Raw genomic sequence first — 14,958 nt, 5'->3', positions numbered from 1 at the left:
GTCAGCATCTCCTGTGCACCCACTGCTATGTTTATGCATCGTATGAGCCTTGAACACAGCCCATGTCTGAAATGTGAGCACTTCCAAAGGATAGGGGCAAGGGAAGATGTCCAACTCATAAAGTACTGGGAAGGGCAGAGAACAGTACCCATCACATGAGTACTAGGAATATTGAGTGGCTTATAGAAGGGTGGAGACCCTACCCCGAACGAACTTCCTGTAAATTCTGTGTTTTCTTTCTTTGCTCTTTGGAATGATGAAAGCATTGAATGCTACAAACTTTAAGCCTAGCTTGGACCACATGCCACAAAACGTATTCAATGTTCTGTTTGTGATTTTATAATTATTTGTTGCTACAGTTTTCATTTTATTTCCTTTCTGCCCCAAGAGTTGAACATTGTCGATAATTTCCTGTGAATTTTTTGTTACAGTGCAAAGTCATTAATAAATTTGGTTCATTCTACTTCTGCTTTAAAGTTTATTTAGATTTTCTCTAAGACTCATGTCCGATGACTGTGGAGGCTAAGGGTTCCATTTGTAGGGTACTCCTTAGGACCCTAGGAATGGTTGTGCCATCGGTTTATACTGGTAGCTATTCACCTTCTCTAAATACTGCCAAAATGTACGACAGATATCTCTTCCCACTCCTTGGCTTCTGGTTTCACTCACTTACTGGTGTCCCTTGATGAAGATAATAGCCCAAGTGTTACATAGTTCAACTTATTACTTCCCCCTTTATTATTAGTGCTGTTTGAATTCTGGTGAAGAAACGTTTTGTCTACCCCAAGATCATGAACCTATTTCTACATTTTCATTTTAAAGTTGTATTTTTTTACCTTACACATTGAGATTGCATTTTACCTGGAGCTGGTTTCTTTTACAAATGATGTGAGGTAAGGTTCAAGATAACTTTAGAATGGAAGGTCCTTGCCACTTGAGATTTTGTCCTCGGCCTTTGGGTCTTAGCAAAAATTGAGACGCTAAGAGAGTGCTTTTACCAGCCTATACATGGATTTGAGCAAGTGTGTTATGGACAGCATCCCAGGTGAAGGGCTGTCTCATACAAAGACCTGATGAGAAGAGCACAGACTGGCTGGAGGGAAAGCTAGAGTGCTAGGCAGAGGCCAGGTAATGGAGGGTCTAATAATCTACCTGATGGAGTTGGAACCTCATCCGGCAGTCCAGAAAAAATCATAGGCTCCAGTTGAGAAGTACTGGTGAGGTGTGCATTTTAGAAAGCTTACTCTGGCTCCTGGATGGGGATTAGGAGAGACAAGATGGGAGACGGGAAGATTAGTGAGAAGGCTACTACAGATGAGAAAGTGGGCTGAGCTAAGGGCAGTGGTGTGCAGATGAAACAGAAGATAAGAATTCGGGAGGAATTAAGAGGCTGAATCCACAGTCTCAGATGATTGACTGTATATGGGGCGGGGAGGTGTGTGACAGCCAGCTCTGTGTCCTGAGCATCTGGAGTTGGGAGACTGGAGGAACAGCTCAGGAAAAGGGAATGAGGGCCCTCTTAGCCTATAAGTCCATGGTCACCCATTTAAACTCATAGACGTTTCAATCCTGTCACCCTGTTTGCTCTCTTGTAGACTGTCTCCCGCCCACAGTGATTCATTCCTTTGATAGTCTTTGCGTGCCCATTATGTTCTAGGTAACATCATAGGTACTGAGGATGGCAGGGTCTTGGGCTTCAGGAAAGTCACAGGTTAGGAAGACAAGACTAAAAGTTAAGCAGAAAATTCTTCATCAAGGTAGTAAGTCCAGTAATAAACTAATATGTATAAGTTAATATTGGAGGAAGGTACAAACGTCCAGTTGTAAGATAAACAAGTACTAGGGAGGTAATGTACCACATGATGGCCATAGTTAACACTGCTGTGTGGTGTATAGGAAAGTTGTTAAAAGAGTATATCCTCAGAGTTGTCATAGTCACACTGTTTAGAATCAGGGTAGAATGGTGGTTACTAAGGGAGGGGGAAATGGGGAGTTGCTACTTTGTGGGATTAAAGTTTCAATTATGCAAGCGGAATAAGTTCTGGAGATCTGCTCTACACACTGGGCCTATCTGAGCAATACTGCACTCTGCACTTAAAATTTTTAGGAGGGTAGATCATGTTCAGTGTTCCAAACATAATATCATAACTTTTTGTTACCCCTCACCTGAGGTTATTTTTTCCATTGATTTTAGGGAGAGTGAAACAGAGAGGTGTGTGTGTGTGTGTGTGTGTGTGTGTGTGTGTGTGTGTGTGTAGAGAGAGAGAGAGGGGAAGAGAGAGAGAGAGAGAGAGAGAGAGAGAGAGAGAGAGATTGGTGTGAGAGAAATACATTGATTGGTTGCCTCTGCACATGCCCATACTGGTGTGGGGGATCAAACCTGCAACACAGGCCTATCCCCTTGACCTGGAATCGAACCTTCTGTGAGCAACACCAGCCAGGACAATCATAGTTTTTAAAAAATGGAAAAGAAAATTACAAAAACTCACATTTACTGAAATAAAATGATATCAAACACACAATTATTCTACAAAATAACATGTCAAACTGTGTTTAAGGAGCGTGGTTGATAGGCTTTATAAATTTTGTCATTCTTAATGTGTAATTTTTAAGAATGTCATTCTTCATGGGTAATCATATCTTCAAATAACCTTAAGGCACCCAAGAAATGTTGCTGTTATTCTGAACACAAGCTACAGTAAAAAGTCTCATGTCAGATCACTAAGCAGAAAGCAGTCTGCTATATGCCAGACACTATGTCAGATGGGTGAAAGAGATGTTACATAGATGAGTGAGAGGTATTCCCTTCCCTCTGGCTGGCTGTAGGGGACATGAAGGGCTGTGGCAAGACTTGAGGGGTGGGATCAGATTTTATCCTTCTGGTCCCTCGAGACATGGATTCTAAGGCCCATCCTGACATCAAGATCGCCACACTGCTGTAACAACTGGCACGGAAGTCTCTGTCTTGCTCTCTACACTTTAAGATAAAACCCTAGCACAGGGCCTGACATATATGGAACCTATATCATGAGGTTAAAACCTACCTAACAATAATAATAGTTTAGAAGAACGTGCCAGTGAACCAGAAATGTTTTTTAAAAACATAAAGGACAAAAAACAAACAAACAAAAAACCCTATAAAGGACTGTGGTTCCTAATCGAGGGAGGAGCCTGACCAGGACCAAACTGCCTCTTACTAAAGGAGGCTCTTGACAAGCCTAGTGACAACTTTTGTGGCGGTGGCCCTCACCGGCGAGGTTCCTTGTAGAAAGGGCAGCCAGCAGCTGGAAAGTGATGTAGGAATAATCTGGACTAGCAACACTTCACTCAAGGCAGGGAGAGATTGAGCCCTGGCCAGTGTTTCTCAGTAGTTAAGAGTGTTGGCCTGTGCACTGGGTCTCGGGTTCATTCCCAGGAAAGAGCATGTACCTGGGTTGCAGGTTGACCTAGGCCCAAACGAGGGCTGCATCTGGGAGGCAACCAATTGATGTCTCTCTCTCCCTCCCGCTACCCCCACCCTCCCTTCCACTCTTTCTATCATCAATGGACTAGTGCAGCCATTATGGAAAACAGTATGGAGTTTCTTCACAAAATTAAATATAGAACTGCCATTTGACCCAGTGATCCCACTTCTAGGAATATATCCTAAGAAACCCGAAACACCAATCAGAAAGAATGTATGTACCCCTATGTTCATAGCAGCACAATTTACAACAGCTAATATCTGGAAACAGCCCAAGTGCCCATCAGTAGATGAGTGGATTAGAAAGCTGTGGTGGTACATTTACACCATGGAATACTACGCTGCTATGAAAAAGAAGGATCTCCTACCCTTTGAGACAGCATGGAGGGACCTGGAGAGTATTATGTTAAGCGAAATAAGCCAGTCAGAGAAATATAAACATCACATGATCTCACTCATATGTGGAATCTAATGAACAAAACAAACTGATGAACAAAACAGATCCAGAGACATAAAACCATGGAACAGACAGTTGAATCTCAGAGGGAAGGCAGGGGGGTGGGGTGGGAAGAGATCAACCAAAGAACTTGTATGCATATATGCATAACCCATGGACACAGACAATAGGGTGGTGGAGGCCTGGGGAGGGGGGCCGTTTCGGGCTAAAAGGGATTAATGGGGGGAGGCACATATGTAATACTTTAAACAATAAAGATTTAAGTTAAAAACAAAGATTTAAAATAAAATGCACTAAAAATGAAAAAATATCCATGGGTGGGGATTGAGAGAGAGAGAGAGAGAGAAGAGGGATTGTGGTGATTGCGGCACCCTTTGTCAGCTGGTCTGGAGACTCAATGGGATTAACTTTTTTTGCATCAGGGGCTGAACGGGAGAAGAAAGGCAATCCTTCTAAGTTGGAGGTTGGAAAGGACCCGAGGGATTGTTCCTAGCAGGCTGGCCTGAGACTGCACAGGTGGAGGAAGGAAGATAGATGGCTGGGCGTGGTTGTCACAAAGCCACCGGAAACGAGTCTTCCTTTTCCGGTTGGGGCCCGGTCCACATACCTCGACCTTAAAATGGCGAGTCGGGGTACAGTCTCGGGGAGATAGAGGGAACGGATGGGAGACTGATCTTCCAAGTTCCCTGCGCTTCTGAGTCTTGGCGCTCCTCTCGCCAGGCGCGTCACAGGCTCCCGACACCGCCTCCGCAGTGGCGCAGGCGCGGAGAGCTTTCTTCCCAGCGTACCCCGGAGGCGTGGCGACTTAAGAGTCTAGTGAGGAAGAGGGAAGTGGCGTCCACGGAGGCCAGAGTTGCGTGAAGGTAATCGAGAAGCCCGATTTTCCCTTTGTATTTGGTGACAGCTCGAGAGATAAGGGCTGCACGTGCCTGTTGCAGCCTGCATGGTGGTGAGGGGTTGGGGGTGGGGAGGTGGGGGATGGGGGATGTAGCCTTTCCCCAGTTCGCCGGTGGCGTCTTTGCCAGGCGGCCGTCAGCCTGAGTTCAGGCAGGACCTTTTCTCTGTGAGGCCGGTATTCAGGTTCCTATTTCCACATCTAACCGCCGGAAGCGATCTCTTTGTACTCTGTGTGCAAATATCATCCCGGGGTGCTGCTGAAGCACACTCGGAGGCTGCCCACGTGCCCGGGGCTTATTGTCACCCTTGTGGTCGACATAGAAGGTGTAGCAAATTAGTGGTGGGGGATGGGGCAGTGATGTCTACCACTGCACCCAGGGAAACTTTCCGGTTTCTGCTGGCTTATGGTCATATCCCTGGAGGAAGGGTCATTACAGCTTCTGCTGCTAAAAAATATAGGAGGTTGCCAGAGGGAGGGGGGATGGGAGGAGAAAGGGGTCCTAATATGAGGTGACAGAAGATTTGACTTTGGGTGGTGGACACATGGTCCTATATACAGATTTTGTAACTTAGTAATTGACACATGAAACCTATATGTTCATGTTGACTAATGTCACCCCAATAAAATTTAATACATAAATAAATAAATACATAAATGTAAAAACAAAACCAAAAAATCCACAAACAAACGAAATATATAGGAGGTGTCCCTGTACCTCCTCAGCCTGTATAAGCAGCAAAGAACCAACCATTTCTTTGAATACCAGTGGTATCCTCGAAATAAATTTGTTGCTCTTTTTGCTGGATCACCTCAGGGAAAATCAGACTTTCCAGACTATCCTCAGCCCTGCTTAAATATCTGTAATGACCCTGAAGAAATGTAAAGTCAGGAGAAGGGGTACCTTTACTAGACCCTTCCTGTCTCAAGAAATTTAACATCACCATTTTTTCCTTTTGTTAAATCTGCCATTTAGATATCTTATAAACAAATGGAAGTTTTTCCAGTAAGTAAACAAGAAATCTAATGCACAGGTACACATTTGCACAGAGTCCTTTATAAATTTACCCCAAAAGTACCAACAAAAAATGTTGTGGACATCTGGTTGCTTCGGGGGATATTTGCTGAGAGGAATAAGGTTACTTTTTTTCCTGAATACTTTACTTCTTTTCTGATCTTCCTGTCTCAGTTCTCCTGCCAGTGTTAATGTAATGGAAAGACTATCAAATGTTCCATGAAGTAAAGGTTTCAGTCTTTTTAAGAGAATGAAGGGGCATAGAAGTTATTTCCCCCCTGACTAAAGACAAAAGATTGGAATGATCTGTTAAAATTTAGAGAAACTCAAATATGCCCTATTTGTGAAGATGGGATAGGAAGCACACAGATTAAGTATTAAATAATCTTAAAGCTCCTTTTAGCAAATGGGTGCCAGTTTTTTTCACCTACCAATTGTTCCTCAGCCTTTGAGCAAAAAGTTTTTCAGTTGACATCTGTATTCTCTGAGCTGTTCTTTGTTTCAAAGTTGAGTAACAGAAAAGGGGAGAAACACGTTACTTTGAAGTAATCTGCCATCAGTTGATTTTGGCAGTTGATTTTAAGGAGGAAGCAGGACAGAACTTTTCTGTTCATTCTTCTCTGATAATTATAAAGAGCAAATAAATATATATCATGTGGCTTGTATCTTGACTTTCACTTTTTTCCTCTCCTCCCTCAGTGCCCTTGGGGAGAAGACCCATTCATTGGTTTTGTACCAAACCTGACAAGGACTCAGTTGTCAAAGGTGGCACCAGGAGAATGTCACAAATAGGAGAAAAACAGTTCCAAGAGCAAATTATGATGAGACATCTGAAGATGAATGCATGTTCATACCCACATGTGGAGTCTTTCTGGGAGACTAAGGAGTCTGTGAAAGAGAGCTCCAGTCAGAGTAAGAAATTCAGCCCACACATGGACAGTCTTGGTCTTGAGAGTGCTCGCCAGCAATTCCGGAGTTTCTGTTACCATGAAGCACCTGGACCCCTCGAGGCTGTCAACCAACTTCAGGAATTATGCCATCAGTGGCTAAAGCCAGAGATCCACTCAAAAGAACAGATCTTGGAACTGCTGGTGCTAGAGCAGTTCCTAAACATTCTGCCCAGGGATATTCAGAACTGGGTACAGAAGTATCATCCACAGAGCATCAAAGAGGTTGTGGCCCTAGTGGAACGCTTTCAGAGAGAACCTGGTGGAATAAGTAATGAGGTGAGAAAAAAGATTCCTCACACATACAATGAAATAGGATAAGGCTGGGTATGTTTATGGATTGGGAGATTAATGGGGGAATGATTTTTGTTAGGTCACTCTTCCGTTGTTCCTTTAGGACAGTTAGGTGAGATCTGAAATCACATATATGCAGCAATAGTCTACAGGTTTCAGAGCTCCTGGCAGTCTTTCCTGGCCTTAGCAAAAAGAAATGCATTTTTCCCTATTTAGGGCCAGTGCAAATTGAGTGTGGTGAGCTAGTCTGGCATGGCCAAGGAGATAGGACTTGATTTCCTAGAAACAGAAATAAAAGGCAAGAACAAATTGGGAAAGGGGAGAAAATCGGGGGTGGCGGGGGGTGGGCGGGGTGGGCAGACAGCACTTAGAGATAAAAGGAGAGCAAGGGTAGCAAACAGAAGTATAAATCAAACAACTCTGGGGAGACTGCATAGGAGGAGAAGAAATAGAATAAATGGGAAGCAAGGACATGGAAAGAAGAAAAATGCCGAAAGAGAAGTGGAGAGAATCAAGATGCTGAGGGGTAGTGCCCTCTGTAGTGGGAATACACATCTCTGGGCTAGGAAAAGAGCCTCCATTACCCTCCCTTAGTGATCTATCCTTGGCTTTGCTGGTGAGTGGGGGACCAAGGTATGCCCTGGGAAGATGGCAGCACACTCCCTTTCTTCAGGAGCTCACCTTGAAGAACACAGGGCAGGATATATTTTTGTGTCTTACTACAACTGAATCCTGAGGGAGGTTAGAGCTGAACTTTCCCCAGTTTTTCCCCCATTGCATCCCCTTTCTCCATGAAATCCTTTCCTAACCATGAAGGGATTAGAAAATCTGACAAAGAGGAAAAACCTTTTTCATTTAATGCCTTAGATAAGACTAAAATATAGAAATCCACTCAGGCAAGGGTCTAAGTCAAGGAAACAAGCCAGTGAAGGCAGCATAACAGGCATCCTGCACCCAGTCTGCTAGTAGCCTGAGCTGTGGCTGTACTAGTATGTGGAGGGGTGGAGGCTAGCAGCAGTCACAGCTTTTTTTATTTTATCCTAATTTTCCCAGGTGATGTATATAGTTCTTTGTGAGAAAAGGGTAGCACAATACCTTTACAGTTTTTTAATACTTCCTTTAATGTCACACACTCCCTAAATCTGGGCTGTATTCTTGTTCGTCCCTCCACCACAGCCTAAAACTGCAAGTAAGTTCTGTGCTAATGAGGATGGGGATTATTTCTAGGTCACAGTCCATGACCTGGGAAAGGAGGCAGTGCTCTTGGGAGGAACAGCAGAGGTCCCAGGCTTTAAGTGGAAGCCAGCAGAGCCCCAAGCAATGGGTGTGTTCCAGAAAGAATGTTGGAATGCATACCAGGTACTACAAGAACAGCTGGGCTTGAAAACTCACACAGAAACCCAGCTTGTATATGAAAGAGGTGAGGAGCTTCATAATAATTCTCTTCTGGGAGCTGTGATAGTAATCGATTCAGCTAGAATATCATGGGAATTTTCCAGGTGCCCAGCCATGCTAGCAGTTAGGATGTCTCTCATATGGGACTACAATAGGTCAATGGTGGGTGAAGGTGAGGAGCAGTGTGGTGTACAGAAATATCCAAACCATGGAACCCTGGTATTCATATCATGGACCTTGTTCCTTAGAAATTTGAGAGAAAATGGAATAGGGACTGGTGGGGTCATCTGATCCTTGTAAGTTAGAGGAGAAATTAGATCAGAAATGAGCTGTCATTGACAAAAGAGGAAGAGAATTATGCACCAGGAAAAAATAATAATAGACAAAAGCATTTCACATTTCCTACCATACACTGGAGGACTTGAGTCCTTCATTTTCAAACATCTCTAATTCTTGCCCAGCCCAATGAACAAACTATTTTATGATAGGAAAAAATAGTGAATTTCCTTTAATAATTTATCTCATGAAATCGGGGGGACTGGTTCTACGGAGTGGTGGATATTTGGTTCTTATTTACCATGAAAAGGCCACTTTTGGCATTACACACACATTCATACACATGAAGGTGAACTATCTTTACTGAAGGTGTCCTGATAGTCTATATTTTACAAATCAGCTCAGGATATTCATAAACAGAAAAGAGAAATTTTCTGGCTCCTTTCCACCCACAGCTGTGCCTGCTCAACAGATTCTAGCCTTTTCTGAGCAGAAAAGCACCCCAAACTGGAAGATGGCAACTGAGCTCGTCTTGCCTGAATCCCAGGTGAGCTGTACATTCCAGATTTTTCAGGCAGCCTGAATGTGACTTTGTCTATGCTTTTCTCTGCTGCCCAAGACCCACAGTGCCCAGCAGGTATTCTGAGCCGAGTTAGCCTCAGATGTCCTTTACACAGATAGGCTTGGGACAGTGGGAATTGGGCACCTACCAAGCTTGTTTACTGATCTCTTTCTTTTCTGCCACTCACTTTCCTCCCTAAATTTCATACACTTAATTTCAGTGACTGACCTACCATGTAATTCAGAAATGAGTGACAGTACGACTTCAGTGGTGGCAAATACTGAACTAAAACCCATTCTCTTCTTTAGAGTTTGTTGACATTTGAAGATGTGGCTGTGCATTTTTCCGAAGAAGAATGGAAATTACTGGCCCCTACTCAGAAGATCCTCTACAATGAAGTAATGCAGGAAAACTATGAGACTGTCATCTCTCTAGGTAAAAATTCTTCCTTTCCTTTGTGTAGAAGTTGAATAATCTGTTATGTCCTTAGTTTATGGAAAATGCATTCCTGTAAGAGAGTCCCTATGTTCCAGTAGCTGGTTGGTTCTCAACTTGGTGATGTGGGGAAAAAGAAAGGCATATCCAAATCACCCAGAGCAGCGATTTTCAACCTTTTTCATCTCCTGGCACACATAAACTAATTAATTACTAAAATTCTTCGGTACACCAAAAATATTATATTTTTTGCCAATCTGACAAAAAAAATAGGTTTAAGTTTGATTCACTCACACCGGATGGCTATTGTTATGTTGGCTGTTAGGTGTTTTTTTTAATTTAACAACCTAAGGGAAACGGTCAGTGCTTCTGACTAAATAGTCAAGTACTGAATGTTTTAAATTTTTTTGTGGCACACTAGTATGCCACCTGTGGCACACCTGTTGAATATCGCTGATCTAGAGAACTTTTTACAAATACACATCCCACTTCTTTATTCTAAATAGAAATCTTAATCCATCATATCATACTTCTGCCCCACTCTGCAAATCTGCTACTCTCATATCTTTTCCATGTCAGGAAAGGGCATCATATATTTGGCCCCCTTTAACCTTTTACTACCCACCCCATCCTCTTTCCTCTGGTAACCTGTTGTCTGTGTCTGTGAGTTTCAGTTTTATATCCCACATATGAGTGAAATCATATGGTTCTTAGCTTTCTCTGACTTAAATATTTCACTTAGCATGATATTCTCAACCCTCTTCCACTCTTAATCATCCTAGTGTAAGCCACCATCATCTCTAACCAAGTCTACTTCAATAGCACTGAGTTCTCATTCCCCATATTGTTTTGATCGATCCTCCTTAGGTTTAGTTCTTATCTTCCTCATTGCATATTCATCCACAACCACAGTAGAGTATAAAGAAGATATTGAATCTAAGATTCTGCCCATTTAAACATTTGGAGTACATGAAAGTATAAAAGAATCCTTCACTCTTCCTGACAGTAATCTAGAATTAAGATGGTAGTTCGTGACCTCAAGGTTTTATTTTCAGAACATTATTGCATTCTAAATTTAAAGTGATCTGTTAGAACAAGTGGAAGAACCATAGATCTAAGGTCCCCATAGTTCAAGGACAGTTTTCTACAGGTAACTATATACATAGGAAGAGGAGAAATGTTTCTTGATAGGAGCCTTTACAGGGATTTTTAAGATTCTGCTCCTGTGTTTTTTATTGAACTTTTTACTGAGATTATTACAGATTCACATGCAGATTTAAAATATAATACAAAGGATATCCATGTACACTTTTCCCAGTTTCCCTCAATGATACTTTTTGCAAAAGTATCATATCACAACTAGAATATTGATGCTGATATAATTCACTGACCTTATTCATATTTCCTATTTTACTTATATTTGTTTATGTGTGTGTATATTTAGTTCTTCAAAGGTTTATTATATGTATAGGTTTGAGTATTTACTACCACAATCAAGATACTAAACAGTTGTATTACCACAAGGATTCCTCCTGTTACCCCTTTATAACCACACACACTTCCCTCCCACATCCTACCCCATCACCAGCCCATGCCAACCTCTAACGTGTTCTACATTTCTTAAATTTTGCAATTTCAGTAATGTTATATGAATGGAATGTAAACTATGTAAACTTTTGGGATTCACTTTTTCTTTCAGAATTATTCTATTCTGAATAATTTCAGAATTATTCATTCCCTGGAAATTCATCAAGTTGTTGCATGTTTTAGCAGTTTACTACTTTTTACTGCTGAGTTATATCCCATAGTATTGATATACTAGGTGAATGCTTTGTTTAACCATTCACCTGCTGAAAGATATCTTTGCTATCTTCAGTTTTTGGCTATTGGAAATAGAGCTGCTATGAACATTTATGTATGGGATTTTTATGTAGAGATAAATTTTCATTTATCTGGGATAAATGCCTTAAGAGTGCATTTGCTGGTTCATTTGGTAATTGCATGTTTAGTTTTATAAGAACTTACCAAATTGTTTTTCATAATGGCCGTAAAATTTTACCTTCTCACCAGCAATGGGTGAGTGATTCAGCTTTCTCACATCCTTGCCCATGTTTAGTATTGACATCTTTTTTATTTTATTTTTTGCCATTCTGTTAGTCATGTAGTGTTATCTCCTTGTGGTTTGGATTTGCATTTCCCTAATGGCTAATGATGTTTTATCTTTTTCATGTGCTGATTTGCCATCTCTCTATTTTCTTTAGTGAAATGTCTTTTGCCCATATTCTATTTTTTTTTATTTTTTATTTTTTAAAATATATATTTTATTGATTTTTTATAGAGAGGAAGGGAGAGGGATAGAGAGTTAGAAACATCGATGAGAGAGAAACATCGATCAGCCGCCTCCTGCACACCCCCTACTGGGGATGTGCCTGCAACCAAGGTACATGCCCTTGACCGGAATCGAACCTGGGACCCTTCAATCCGCAGGCTGACACTCTATCCACTGAGCCAAACCGGTTTCGGCGTTGCCCTTATTTTAATTTAATTGTTTTCAACTGTTGAGTTTTGAGAGTTCTTTATATGTTGTAGATTCTAGTGCTTTGTCAGATAATATGGTTGGCAAATGGTTTCTTCAAGTCTGTATATTGTCTTCATCCTCTTCCCATGGGCTTCCACAGAGTGAAACTTTTTAATTTTGATGAGAACCAATTTTTTTTAAATTTATTTAAGGTAGCCACAGTCTTTAATAGAATACAGGTAAAGGGAAAGAGATGCTGGGGTCACGCAGGGGGCCATATGCGATTCAGACTTGTACTGCTGGTGGCTAGCGTGGGAAGTTCTTGTGGGGTACAGCTGGAAGAGCTTGTCCTCCTGCGTGGACTTGAAGCTGTGCTTCTTCAGGCACTCGGGATCATCTCTAAAGTCTTTCTTGATGGCGGCCACCACCTCACAAAAAAGCTGCTCTGCCAGCCATCAGGGGCCTGTCGGTGCCCGGTGACCACCGGGGCGTGGTAGTTTCACATAGGGCTTGAGCTTGAAGCTGGCCAGCTTGGGCACTTTTTCCTTGACCAGCCAGTGCTCTTCGCACCGTGGCTCTTGTAGAAGGTGAGCAGGGCCCCACTTGCTGGTCCACTTGCTCATCGGGTTGGCACTGTGGAACACGCAGCACACCCCGCACCTAGGAGCCCCATGTTGCTGCCACCAGACCTCATGCAGGGCCCCGACCCATCCATGGCCTGCTCCCATTTTTCCTTTAATGGATTGTGTTTTTGGTATCAAGGCTAGAACTCTGAATAACTCTAAATTCCTAAAATTTTCTATTATGTTTTTTCTTAAAAGTTTTATAATTTTACACTCAAGACCGTGATCCATTTTCAGTTACTATCTAAAGTGTGACTTTTAGGTCAAGGCTCATTTTTTTTCCTATGCTGGTCTAATTGACTGAGCCCCATTTGTTGAAAAGGATATCCTTTTACCATTGAATTGATTTTGTACTTTTGTCAAAGATCAGTTGGGCATAATTTTATGCATCTTTTCTGTTCCATTGAACTATATGTCTATCCCTCTGCCAATATCACACTATCTTGATTACTGTCATACCTAATAATAGACAAACATGTAAATTGACCATACCTCCGCTATGCCCACAGCCAATCAGAGTGAGTTTGCAAATTAACCCAACAAAGATGGAGGTTAATTTACATACGTAGGCGCCCAGCAGCCTGGGTCCCGGGAACTTTCTCAGCACCCAGGTCACTCTGAGGTAGGCCCTCGGGTCCTGAGCAACCTGGGAAGGGCCTGAGCCAGGGGGCTCATGGGCAGGGGCGGAGCCAGGTGATCGGGCGATCCGAGGGAGCTGGGGGTCCCCTGTCCAGGCCCCAAGCCCCAGCCAAAGGCTTGGGGCCTGGGCACGGGCAGAGCCAGGCAGTCGGAGGGAGCTGGGGGTCCCCTGTCCAGGCCCCAAGCCTGGGCCAGAGGCTTGGGACCTGGGCAGGGGTGGAGCCGGGCGATAGGGCGATTGGAGGGAGCTGGGGGTCCCCTGTCCAGGCCAGAGGCTTGGGGCCTGGGGAAGGGCGGAGCCAGGCAATCAGAGGGAGCTGGGGGGCCCCTGCCTAGGCCCCAAGGCTATAGGCCTGGCAGGGGTGTAGCTGGCAATTGGAGGGAGCTGGGAGTCCCCTGTCCGGGCCAGAGGCTTGGGGCATGGGCAGGGCAGAGCCGGGCGATTGGGCTATCGGAGGGAGCTGGGGGTCCCCTGCCAAGGCCCTAAGCCCCGGCCAGAGGCTTGGGGCCTGGGCAGGGGCAGAGCTCGGCGATCAGAGGGAGCTGGGGGTCCCCTGTCCAGGCCCCAAGCCCCGGCCAGAGGCTTGGGGCCTGGGTAGGGGCAGAGCCAGGCGATTGGGATATCAGAGGGAGCTGGGGGGCCCCTGCCCAGGCCCCGAGGCTTTAGGCCTTGGCAGGGGTGGAGTTGGTGATGGGAGGGAGCTGGGGGGCCCTTGCCCAGGCCGGGAGGCTTTAGGCCTTGGCAGGGGCGGAGCCAGAGATCAGAGGTGATTGGTGTGAACTACAGAGGAAATACCTTTTCTGACCGCTCATTGGCTAAGCTCCCTGTTTGCCACTGGTAATCTTAGTAACTTGGGTATAAGAATCCAAAAAGGTGATCTAGGGTTTTTCCACCACACTCCTGGAGAAAAAAGGAAGGTCCGCTGCTGGAGGGCTAAGAAATGTCATATCCTGCCCTGCCTAGCCAGTTTGGCTCAGTGGATAATGCCTAGGCTTGCTGACTGCAGGGTCCGGTTCGATTCTGATCAAGGGCAGGCTCCTCCCTGGCTGGGGCCCAGGTCAGGGCTCATGCAGGAGGCAACCAATCAAAGTGTTCCTCTCGCCGAAACCGGTTTGGCTCAGTGGATAGAGCGTCGGCCTGCGGACTGAGAGGTCCCAGGATCGATTCCGGTCAAGGGCACGTACCTTGGTTGCGGGCACATCCCCAGTAGGGGGTGTGCAGGAGGCAGCTGATCGATGTTTCTCTCTCATCGATGTTTCTAGCTTTCTATCCCTCTCCTCTCTCTTCCTCTCTGTAAAAAATTAATAAAATATATTTTAAAAAAAAAACAAAGTGTTCCTCTCACTTTGATGTTTCTCTGTCTTTCCTTTCTCTTCCACACTCTCTAAAAATCAGTGGAAACATATCCTCAGGTGAGGATAAAAAAAAAATAAAGAAA

At 43.9% G+C, this 14,958-nt stretch overlaps 1 protein-coding gene across 2 annotated transcripts in view; it reads left to right on the top strand.

Moving 5' to 3' along the window:
* The first annotated feature begins 4,502 nt into the window (after positions 1-4,502).
* Positions 4,503-14,958, top strand: part of ZNF75D (zinc finger protein 75D) — a 28,072-nt gene continuing 17,616 nt past the window's right edge. Inside the window, exons 1-5 of one of the 2 annotated variants that reach the window (XM_080653322.1) lie at positions 4,510-4,783; positions 6,530-7,056; positions 8,299-8,491; positions 9,198-9,289; positions 9,613-9,739. In XM_080653322.1, the coding sequence (XP_080509448.1) occupies positions 6,610-7,056; positions 8,299-8,491; positions 9,198-9,289; positions 9,613-9,739 (859 nt within the window). In that variant the 5' untranslated portion in view covers positions 4,510-4,783; positions 6,530-6,609. Of the gene's footprint in view, positions 4,784-6,529; positions 7,057-8,298; positions 8,492-9,197; positions 9,290-9,612; positions 9,740-14,958 lie in introns of both variants that reach the window. The other variant, XM_080653323.1, reaches the window with a different exon arrangement.

Source organism: Plecotus auritus (assembly GCF_963455305.1).
Source record: "Plecotus auritus genome assembly, chromosome: X".
Taxonomy (NCBI): Eukaryota; Metazoa; Chordata; class Mammalia; order Chiroptera; family Vespertilionidae; genus Plecotus; species Plecotus auritus.
Note: the sequence above shows the minus strand (reverse complement) of the source record. Positions and strands in the feature narration are given on the sequence as shown.